The sequence below is a fragment of the Fusarium solani genome (assembly GCF_023522795.1).
Source record: "Fusarium solani strain SB1 chromosome Unknown bctg00000007, whole genome shotgun sequence".
NCBI classification, from domain to species: domain Eukaryota; kingdom Fungi; phylum Ascomycota; class Sordariomycetes; order Hypocreales; family Nectriaceae; genus Fusarium; species Fusarium solani.
In genome coordinates this window covers 64,928-76,787 of record NW_027072150.1, presented here as the reverse complement: position 1 = coordinate 76,787, position 11,860 = coordinate 64,928, and the positions used below count along the sequence as shown (strand labels likewise).

At 45.1% G+C, this 11,860-nt stretch overlaps 3 protein-coding genes across 3 annotated transcripts; all 3 read left to right on the top strand.

Moving 5' to 3' along the window:
- Positions 1-423: 423 nt before the first annotated feature.
- On the top strand, positions 424-1,821 carry MRS44_010836 (uncharacterized protein; the record flags this gene model as incomplete). Its single annotated transcript, XM_046275838.2, has 1 exon — positions 424-1,821. One exon carries the CDS (start codon positions 424-426, stop codon positions 1,819-1,821), a length of 1,398 nt encoding a protein of 465 aa, XP_046135511.1.
- A 1,846-nt stretch (positions 1,822-3,667) lies between these two features.
- Positions 3,668-5,498, top strand: MRS44_010835 (uncharacterized protein; the record flags this gene model as incomplete). Its single annotated transcript, XM_065619473.1, has 4 exons — positions 3,668-3,933; positions 4,000-4,427; positions 4,484-4,904; positions 4,961-5,498. 4 exons carry the CDS (start codon positions 3,668-3,670, stop codon positions 5,496-5,498), a joined length of 1,653 nt encoding a protein of 550 aa, XP_065475545.1.
- A 1,527-nt stretch (positions 5,499-7,025) lies between these two features.
- On the top strand, positions 7,026-8,768 carry MRS44_010834 (uncharacterized protein; the record flags this gene model as incomplete). Its single annotated transcript, XM_065619472.1, has 5 exons — positions 7,026-7,112; positions 7,403-7,488; positions 7,637-7,775; positions 7,837-8,339; positions 8,555-8,768. 5 exons carry the CDS (start codon positions 7,026-7,028, stop codon positions 8,766-8,768), a joined length of 1,029 nt encoding a protein of 342 aa, XP_065475544.1.
- Between the last annotated feature and the right edge of the window lie 3,092 nt (positions 8,769-11,860).

Genomic DNA, 11,860 nt, shown 5'->3' with positions numbered 1-11,860 from the left:
GAATATGCTTGTATCCTACTGGTTCACGGTCTCATCTTAACTGCCTTCTTAGGATAAGTGCTAAGCCAGCGGTCTCCTCCATGTCTCCCCTACAATGAGGGGTCTCCGCCTCGACGAGGCGAGGGTTGTCACTCGCTTCCCCATCTCAATGAACTCCGAGATGGGGGGTCGAAAATTCTCCTTACCTCACCAGATCGACCGTTGGTTGGGTCCGGGTCGGCCTAAAGTCTCTTTGAGCCGGGCCGGCCTTATGAAAACTTGTCGGTCTTCCATGATAAAGATTGAGTATCAGCTCGCCATTCATTGCAGCTTCTCAATCTGGATGACCAAAGACTGCATCGAATAATCATTTCCTTCTCTTCTCATCCTATCATTACTCCCTCGCAACCCACTCCAAAGCCACTTCATTAGTAAGGCAGTCCAATGTCTGGTGCTTTGGAAGGTATCTATGAGCCCGGCGTCGTCGACCCCGGCTATCCCTCAACCAAGGGAACTAAGCCTTTCTGGCATTCTCAACCGCATCCTCGAGCCAACCATCAATCAGAATGGCCCAAGGAGGTTATTGATGTTGTCATTATCGGTGCTGGCCTTACCGGCATGAGCCTGGTACGAAACCTGTTGAAGAAGAAGCCAGGAATTCGCATCGTCTTGGTCGATGCTAGATCCCTCTGTTCCGGCGCTACAGGCCGCAACGGTGGTCACTGCAAAACCATGACATTCGCCATGTGGGAGGAGCGAAAGCACTCGTTTGGCATTGAAGAGGCCGTGCGTATCTCGGCCTTCGAGCATGAGCATCTGGAAGCTATGGCCGCTGCAATCCGTGAGGATGGCACTGATTGCGATCTGGTCCTCACGCAGGGCATCGAGGCCTATTACGACCAAAAGGACTTTGATAAAGCCGTTATCGGTCTCGAAGACATGCGTGCCCACGCACCTCACCTGGCGGAGAAGCACCAAGTCCACACAGATCAGTCATACCTACGAGACGTCCTCAAGCTATCGTCCCGTGCTGTAGGCGCCATCTCGATTCCAGCAGCCTCTATGTGGCCTTATAAATGGGTCACAGGCGTCCTCGGGTCTTTCATTGACCAGGGAAAGATCAACGTCCAGACACACACGCCCGTCACAAGTATCATTGACCGTAAGGAGGACGGACACGCCACCGTCAAGACCACTCGGGGCGAAATTCGCGCCAGGAATGTCGTCCACGCCACCAACGCCTGGCTTGGCCGCCTACTGCCAGAGCTTCGACCATTTATCTCTCCCGTCAGAGGCAATGTCGTGGCGTACGCTCCAACAGCAGATGGAAAGTCGCCGTTGGGTCTCGGAAGCGACTATTCGATCTGGTTGCGATACGGTATCAAGGACTACGACTACCTTATTCAGCGCAAGGATGGGCGGGCCATTGTTGGGCGAGCCAACACTGGCCGCAAGGCAGTGGGCGATGATAGCGAGACGGATCTGAGCCCCATGTCACATCTACGAGGTTTTGCTCATGAAGCGCTCGCTAGTCCTGACCAAGACGCTGCCACCAAGATTTCTCACGAGTGGGCTGGCATCTTGGCTTTCTCTCAAGACGCGGTTCCTTTTGCTGGTCGGTTGCCTTTCCCTGGACGTACTCATCAATGGGTCTGTGGAGGATACCATGCCACGGGTATGATCAAGGCATTCCTTACTTCCCGGATGGTCGCTGGCCTTATCCTCGGAGAGAAGCCAGACGATGACTTTCCCAGGTCCATCTTTGCTACCGATGACCGAATTCGACAGTTGAGGATTTCATTGGAGAGGGGAGCGCCAGTAGAGATCAAGGCACGACTCTAGATTGGCAACTCGGCTGTAGTGATATTTATCTTTCAAAGACTATAAATGCCAAAGTGTGGCTCAAGCCAACACCTATAAGTTCCTCCTTTGCACGTGTGATCATGTTGAACTAGTGTGCAGTCAATCCCGTGGACAGTCCTAATCAAGATGACGACCTGTGAAAGGCAAACAGCCTTGAGGTGAAACATAACCCTGCGGCATGGTTTTTTAAGAAACCCAATGTAGTATCTTGAGTCTCCGGGCCACAGCTTCATGCTAGTTGTGACAAGAGAAACACCCCATCACTGGGCGAGACAGCCGACCTTGGATTTCTCCACCGCTTCGGGAAGCTTTTTGACAAAGTCTTGGTACATGCCGTCCTGAACGAAGAGCCTCTTGGCGGCAACGCATGTTTGGCCGGATCGAGGGAACTTGGAAGCGACTGCTGGTCACAGCATTGTCCAGATCTTTACAATCCGCGCAGACGATGAATGGGGAGTTGTCGCCCAGCTGCACTGACAGTTCCTTGAAACTGGGTGCAGTTTGTGTCACCAAAGCCCTGCCAACAGCGGTACTTCCGGTGGATGAGAGTTTCTTGATACGCGCGTCTGTACTCAGTAGTGTACCGATGGATACAGTATTGGCCATGACGCTGGAGGAATTTCCGCCCTTCGTGCCAGCTCGCATAGTCTATTGGCAGTAATGGGGGTCTCTCCAGCACTCTTGAGGACGACGGTGCAGCCTGCAGTCAGGGCTGGGTCAAGACGCGCTTGTCAAACACTGAGGCGGGTAGGATGGAGCCATATATTCGGGGAGCCTCTTTAGCAAACCACTCGATATATAATATGCTACCTCGGCGCGAGCGTCAACAAGAGCTTTGCCATTCTCGCACGTAATGAGTGTTGCAATGTCGTCGGCGTTGGCTAGTACCTACTTGTTGATGCCATTCTTTCTTGGCTTCAATGACGTCTCCAAACACAATGACAAAGAGCACAGCATCAACACACAACGGCATCAGAACCCAATGCCGCAAAACAACGTAATCTAGATATTATCAACCTTCTATATCGGCAGCCATAGAATTGTTGATGCCATCTTCGCAGCAAGCTTGCTCTGAAGCGACCAGTTGTCTTGCGGAAAGCATCAAAGGCCTCCTTTGCACCTACGATTGCGGTCTCAGCTTCAGATTGGGTCAGATCCTATAATGAGCAACGTTCCAACAAAGCTCCGCAAACGCAAAGCTTCGCTTCTTTAATGTACATCCATTCACTCGGTGATAGTTATCACATCCGGGTCCGTCTGACTCTGAGGATCCCTTGGTAACCCACTGTGAGATTATCGTATCGACCCAACACATCCGGTAGCGTCGGTAAGTTCTCATACCTCTGCCAAAGCCCGCGCGTTGGCCATATGTAAGCCATGGTCTTTATTATTAGAGACCTTAACTGGCAGAACTATGAGATAGCCAATTGGGCGCTGCAGAAGAGAGGCTAGCAAGGGCATTAACACCCGACGTTACCGGATGTGTTAAGTCGATACGGTAGCTGATTTTCTGGCTACCCCGCACGCTATGATGTCAAAAGCCTAGACTCAGCGAATGTGGCAGAAGCTGGCCGACCAGCTTGCCTGGCTACCCGTGCGGGGGTTCGCTATGCATTACAGGGGGATCTCATTACACATTCTCCTTTCGACTGTTTTGCCTCCGCCCGCACTCCAATCTTACCAAGTAACGCATCCCATCATCGGATCACACCGTCTGTCAAGCCTCGACTCGGCTGTGGATATAGATATCCAAAAGAAGGCACTGGAGTGAGACCATCAACTACCGTACACACGCAGAATCAGTGTCCCGCAAGCCTCTGAGGGCATGCCGCCTGCCAAGCGACCCTATCGTGCAAAGGTCCGAGGTGAGCCAAGCAAAACAGCACCTAGATCGAGGCTTATCGTGTATCGTCAAGGGTGCTATGAGTGCTCTCAGCGTCGGGTCAGCTGCGATAGAGGTACCCCCGAGTGTCGTAAATGCATCGCAAAGGGCCTGAAGTGCAGCGGCCTCGGTATTCGGCACCGCTTCAGCAATGGCGTCGCTTCTAGAGGTCATTGCACCGGCAAGACTATGGATACTGCTTATCCGCAGTAAGCATTCTCCACCATTCTTTGGCGTCGAGGACAGGGCATGATTGTGCTGACATGGAACCCAAGAATGAAACGACAGGTGAAGCCCAACGCTACCAAGACTACCACACTACCTGAACAATCACGCAACGATAGTGCAACCGAGAAGCATGTGGCTGCTACCTCACAAGAAAACCTTTCACTACAATTCATTCACGGGGGTATCGATACCAACATAACACCCAACGGCGTGGCAGATACTCCGCAAGTTTCCGACGAAGCACTCGAGGCTTACCCTGAACAGCCAATCTCGTGGGAGCTATTGGTAGGAACAAATGACGTGCTTTCCTTCATAAACATCGGGAATCAGGAGGACAACGACGAAGATAGGCCAAAAGCTGCCGAGATTGATCTTCTCTGCGAGACAGAACTCTGCGCGTCCAACGATGCATTAATCATTCCTCCATCTAACCCCGATCATGTTCCAGCATGGAAGAGGTGCCTGTTACTCAACTGTGAGGCACACCTTCCTTTGCATTGCTAACAGTGTCAATAACTGACCTGGTGACAGACTCGGACAACATCGCCAGCGAAATGATCGCCATCGATGGCCCTCACAACGGATGGCGCTACCTCATGCTACCAATGGCAGAGAGCGACGAGCTTGTCATGGACGCAGTCCTTGCAGTCTCACTCTTCCATAGCTCCCGAGTTTTACACGACGACCTCGTCATCGATCAAATAGAGCAGGACCACTATGGCCGAGCCATCCAAGGGCTGCAAAAGCGCAGTCAGCTGAGAGATTGTGATCGGTCGAATCAGCAATCCATTCTTATAACGGTGTTGTTGCTTCTGACTGCTGTTATGGTCAATGGATCATCCGACTTTCCAATCCTCTTTGGCATGCTGCAGTCTGCAATCGATGCTATCGGTGGAGAGGTGGAACTTGGGTCGGGGGACATTGCCGAGTTCTTAGTCCGCCAGGTTCACAAGTAAGACTACCCTGGTGACTGTTATGATCAAACCGCGAGTGCAAAGGCTAACAAAGGGCTCTATCAAGGTTGCAGGTGTATGCGGCACCGCTGCTTAGCGAACACGCTGGTATCAAGATGATTTCCTCCGAAGCCGAAGTTGCCCAGATGTTCGAGTGCCTGAATCATTGTCTGCAAAACAACCCACGACATTCAGACGCTCTCGCCCTCGTGCCCAACCTGGTACACCAAGCATGCGAGATATACATGAAACAAACTGTGATTGGCACTCGAACTCGGGCGGCACCACAGATAAGGGCGAGGCATGTTATAGAGTCTATTAACCGCGTGCAACGCTTCATTGACACGTTGGAGGAATTCCCTGAGGATACTCCGGGCAAACAAGTCCTCACGTGGGCTTGCTTCATCGCGGCTTCTGACTGTCGGCTCGCAGAGCACAAGGAGTTCTTTTCCGAGTTTTTCTTAAACAGATATGCGAGAAATGGTTTTATGAATTTGACCATGGGGCTGGAGGCTTTGCGGAAGATATGGGCGCGAAAGCCTGATGAGCGATGGACTGTGCTACTACCACAATTAAAGCTCTTTGTAGTTTGATAAAAATACTTTGTTTTTATATATTATAGATACATGTGAAGTACCACATCGAGTTCAAGAGCACCGACTTGTGGTCCCGGTATGCGATAGCGCCGCCGAGTCGCGCGTCATCTCCATCCTGAGCGACGGGCTGACGCCGGCGTGCAACACTCACCTGGTCGGTTTCGGCCGCGGGGCAGGGGCACGAGGGAGGCTGAGACGCCATCTCTCTGACAAAAGTGATCTACTCTATGGAGGTGGAGAAAGTTGTAAGTATTTCCAATCTGCAATCTTTGCCCAAGCCCGCTTACCAACGACTCTCTCAGGTTTGGCACAACTGGGTGGCTGACCCCCTTTTCCGTGGCTATCCAATGCATTGGAGGGGACACAAAAGAGTCAGAAACCCCTACTTCCCAGAGTAAGGGTTATACTAGTATACAAGACTCCCAAATACCCTTTGCCAGGAAAACATGGCAGCAGTCCGAGGCCATGTCAGGCCAAATTTATTGCACACTGTTGACAACACGCACTTAGGAGAGTTGACCCAGATATGGCCGACTTGTTCATCTTGATTTTGCCTTGCTTTAGCCCCGACCAGCAGCTTCTTCTTTGGGAATCCAGTTGACTAGGGTCTCCTCTTGTTCCGGGGCTCGCTTTTGAGGCCGAATTTGAGCATCGCGAGGGTTGGTGCCGCCTTTTTAGCGGTCGAGAAGACTGCCGCGCGAAATGGCATGGGCTGCGGCAACTCAGGTGAGTGAGGCGTGTGGGAGGTCATTAAGAGCGCAAGATATTCCATATTCACGTTCTTCAATCATTTTTTTTTCTTTTTGAGCTTCATGCGATGTAAATCGACACCACTATGGCTAAGTATGCTATTCGCATTGCCGAGGAATGCAGTCGATCAGCATGTGGGCAAAGGGGTCATGGCCAAACGTGGGGAGGTTGCGTTGAGATCGTACCGAATTTCCTATTCGATCAAGGACGCTACGCCCGCCCCATTATCTGAAACGAGTTACCGGTACTATAAGTTACCTCGCTCGTATTGAACTTCTTATTTAGGATATCGCGCGATGCGGAGAAGCATCCTGGCTACCCCGGTTCTTTTCCCCGCAATCTAAACGAGAGAAGCCCACCCATTGCCTGGGGAGAATCGAGATTAGTCTGCGGAAGACTATTGGCTTCAGCTGGCTAAGTGGTCATATACAGCATCGGAGACATCCGGTCGAACGGGTCCATCAATTTACCCTCGGAGTAGCTGCAATCTTTGAGTGTGCTAATACAGCCAGTTAGGGGGGGATTCCCATCTACGTAGACTTTTTAATAGCAAGCCCTCTCTATAAAAACGCCACGCTGAGGACCTTTGAGTAACTCAACACAAGTCTCCCGTGTGCGCAAAACTTGGACCACTCCGCGGCCTAAGTAGAAACGCATGAGGATAAGTTGTACGTGAAACGACTTTGCCCTTTACAGTTCTTCTTATCACTCCTCTTTTTTTTTCGCCTTCATCTTGCCACTTTACTGCCCATTCTTGAGCGGTAACGCGACACAATGGCCGCCGACAAGGACAAGGAGTCCATCGCCCACGGTGATATCAGTGAAGACAAACTGATGACACCTACCGGGCCGGAGCACGAGGTCTTGCATAGGGTCTATAACATGTGGACTGGTAAATAGCGGTCACCACCCTACTACACTCCCTTTTTAACATGCTGCGTGTACTAACATCGCCATCGTCTCAACCGCTAGCAAGTGCGTATCAAGTTCTGATGATGGCAAGCTGGACTTGCAACCTTGTTATGTACAGTAATGTTTTCGACCTTGGCGGCCCCATGATGTTGATTTACTCCACGTAGGTCTGCCAGAGAACTGAAATAGGGCGTATTGCCGCGCCTCTATGGTACTAAGCAACTAATTTTGGGTAATAGTATTATCGTTTGCATCGGCCAATGTCTGCTGATGAGCTCTCTTGCGGAGATGTGTTCTGTCTGGCCCTACTCTCTGGTGGCCAACAGTAAGTAATTCTGAGAGCTCGTGATGCCTCCCTGCCGCTAACCCCGTTATCACAAATTCAGAGCGTTTACAAAAAATCTCGCCCCTGCCAGGTTAGTCATCTTTCCACTATCGATTATCAAGGCTGCGGGCCCTCTGACTCATTGTAGAGTCCGCAGATTTTTGTCGTACCTTGTCGGATGGCTCGTTCTCGTCGGTGACCTTGCTGCGTCGTCGAGTTGTGCTATGAATAACGCCCAGATGATTAGCGCGATAGTTCAACTCACCCATCCAGAATTTCAAATGACGGTCAGCCCCCTCTAATATTTCCCTGTACTCAGTTTCTTGGGGGCTAAACCATACAATATAGAGATGGTCCACTTGGTTGATGTACATCGCCAACATTGTCCTATCGGTACTCTTCACCTTCTCTCAGAGGCATCTGCCTTTGATTTCAACTGTCGGTGGTTTTATAACCCTAGGAGGTGGCATTGCATGGGCAGTGTCATTCCTGACACTATCACCGAAGCAGTCCGCCAGCTTTGTCTTCACCCGGTTTATGAACAATTCGGGGTATGCGAGCTCTGGCTGGGTTGTCATAATGAGCTTCTATGCTCCCGCTTATGCTCTCTATGGTACTGATGGGATCCTGCATATTTCCGAGGAGATGAAGGATGCGCACAAAACCGCCCCTGTAAGACTCGCCAAAACTTTGGTTCGAACTCATGGATCAAGACTAACAGGGCTTCCTTCCCTTCTTTGCCATCAGAGAGCTATGATCTGGTCTATGATCTTCAGTGGCATCACTTCTCTTACTGGTGCTATAATCATGGGCTTCTGCTGCGGAAATTGGGAGGACTATCTAAAGACTGAGTAAGTTATAGAAGCAACCATACCCTTCAGTCCTTATAGTTTGTTCAAAGTGCGGATTTATCTGACCAAAACTAGTCTTCCCTATATTCCCTGGTTTGTCGACACACTTCATGGTGTTGGAGGGGGGTTGCCTTCCTTGCAGTTATTATTATCCTTCTCAAGTAAGTGATTATCTCAACCCCAGAACATTCTTCCTTGTTTCTAACCAAGTTCAGTTTCCTAATTATTATCGGTATCAATACTGCAGTATCCCGCCTTGCCTGGGGTATGGCGAGGGATAATGCTTTGCCATTCTCTCGCATTTTCGTCAAGATCAACCCCGTAGTCCAGACTCCGCTTAACACCATCTTGCTCGCCGTTGTTATCGAAATAGCTATTGGTAATGGCTATGGCCTGCCTGTCTTCCGCAACCCATCACAAACCATCTAACACAGACACAGGTGTCATAGCCTTCGGAAGTGACTATGCCTTCGAGGCTATAATTAGTTTTGGTCAAGCCGCTATCCAAATTGGCTACCTGACCCCGGTGTTGATGGTATGCTATTTCTTATTTATCTTTCCCTTTTCACACAATTATTACAGGGTTGTTAAAGCTAACCTTCTCAATCCTCCCAGCTCCTCTGGCGTGGTCGTCATGCCCTTCCCGTTCCAAGATCTTTCACTCTTGGGTCATTTGGCTTAGCTATTAACATCGCCTCGGCTTGTTGGTCATGTTTAATCATTATTATGCTTGTGTAAGTTCGGAATTCTCTCACCACGTTTCCATGGCTTGATAGTAACACCTGATCCTCTAATAATAGTTTCCCACTCTACGTCCCAGTAAACGCGGAAAATATCTGTCAGTTAAATCCGTACTTACACCAGCGCTTTACTATGAATAGTAAGAATGATGGCTAACATTGCGTTTTATTTAGACAATATGAACTGGTCTATCGCGTTGATTGGGGCTGTCGTGCTATTTGTCTCAGTGGATTGGATCCTGCGCGGACGGTATTACTACGCCGTCTCGGAAGAGTGATTTGTCTAGAACGTGACACGAGGTGGTCTATCAGAGGTGCATTTCGGGCTCGGGTTAGCCCCTCTGTGCAGTGGTAGCCGCGGGTCTTAGTGAAATTTTCCTTACTTTAAAAAATTAGCTTTATAATATATAAGACTTATCTTATATTATTAAATAGCCCCTATTTTATATTATAATTAGAGGTTAGCTAACCTAAGGTTTTTTTTATATAAGAATTTAATATAATATTAATAGCTTATTTTTAAAATATAGGTTTTATATCTTATTAACCCTAACTAAAAGGCTAGTAATAGTTTATGCTAAAATACTATCTAGAGCTACGGACATGGACTAATAGCTATGCAAGGGGGGCAGGCGGGGGTAAGTCCGGGACGTAAATAAGGGGTGTTATGACTTAGAAGACCTCTGGGCCACGTGATAAGAAGGACTTATATTAGCCGACTAATCACAGATGGATCAGGACGGATCACGCCTCGCAGGCTATGATCCCCCCTGAGCTAGCTAGATAGATTATAATGACTTAGGACCTATAAGTTATAATCTATTATAAACCGCTATATTATAAAAAGTATATAAGGCATATTTATTATATTTTCTTATATAGTAGCTACCTTAGCTATTAATATAACTTAGTTATACTTAATACCTTTAAGTATATTACTAGACGTGACTTATATTATACTTAAGATAATATGCCTAATCCTTTATTAATATAAACCTAATATAACTAATTTATCCCTTAGGAATATATATAATTATTATATATTAATAGCTCTTATTTAGAGGATTACTTATATTACCTTAAATAATATTAAATATAATAATTACTTAGATAACTCCCGTAAATAACTACTAATAGGCCTTACTTACTAATTACTTACTTATACTTATTTTAGTTAACCTAGATAAAGATATAAATAATATAAATAGCTTTAATAATAAAGAAAATAAATAACTATAAGCCTAAATTATTACTATAAGCATGGAGATAAATAGACTTTATAAACTTATTAAAAAAATAAGTAAGAATTAATATGCCTAGAATATAAAGTATTTAAATAATATCTAGAATATTACTAATATAATAGTATAACGATCGTGTGCGTTCCTAAGGGATAAACCGGTCGTGCTAGGTTTATATTAGCAATAAAGAATATTACGTTATCTTAAATAAGGTATAAGTCACATCTAGTAATATACTTAAAGTATTAAGTATAACTAAGTTATATTAATAGCTAAGGTAGCTATTATATAAGAGAGTATAATAAGCATATCCTATATACTCCCTGTGAGGTAATAGCTTATAATAAATCATATCCTACAGGGCCTAAGCCATCCTAATCCATCTAGCTAGATCAAAGAGGATTATAGCCTATAAGGTATAATCTATTTTAATCTATATATAATTAGTCGGCTAATATAGGTCCTTCTTATTACATGGCCTAAGGTTATCTTAGGCCATAATATAATATTTCCCCTCTATTAGTTTTATCCTTAAGGCTATATCTATAACCCTAATTATTTCGCATGCATATATTAATCCTAAACTTATAAAAATCTTTTATTAATATATTTAATTATCTTACCCTTTCTAAGAAGTAATTAACTACTATTAAACTAGGTAATACTATTAACTATTTTAGATTTAAAATTATATCTTATTTATCTTATTATTCTTATAGCTTACGCTATATAGCTTTGCCTAAAAAATTAGATTACTATGGGGAGTATACTTATTATAGCCTTTCTTATGATATATTAACGAATATTTCTAATACTTATTTATATATTTTCGCCTATAAGTTTTTTTATTTTACTAATAATTTTCTTAGTAAATTATATTTACTAAGAGTCTAATTATCTAGATTTTAAAAAAAAGAGTATATTAAAATAGACTTTCTATATTTATAGTAAGAGGCCTAAGAGACTTAAGCGAGGGTAAATAAGGTTTTAGCTTATTTAACTTAGCTCTATCGCTAGAAGCATTAATTACGCACTAAAGGTATTAAGATAGCTATTTATAGCCTTTATTCCCTAGATAAATTAAAGGAAATAAAGAAGGTAGAGTTAGAGGCTATAATTACTATATAGTCTATAGGTATTATAGATATTATTAACTAGAGTATTATTAGCCTTAAGTTTATATCTCCTTCTAATATTACTAATAGAAGTCTTTTAGAAGGCATTATATACTAATAAGGTATTCTAGGGGGTTCTTATATATTTTCTAAGTCTAGGTAATCTTTTTATTTAATAAAATATATTATTTTATTATTAATTTTATTTATATTAAAGATAGCTTTTATAATATATTCTTCTAGTCTATTAACTTTTATATTAGGCTTATTGCCTATCTTAACTTAAATAATATCTTATATTAATTTAAGTAATAAAATATAAAAGATTAAATAAAGCTTAATCTTAAGGGGTAAGTTTAGTTTATAGTTATATTTTAAGATTTTTTACTTAATTTTATAGGGTCTAATATATTTATAATTAAGTT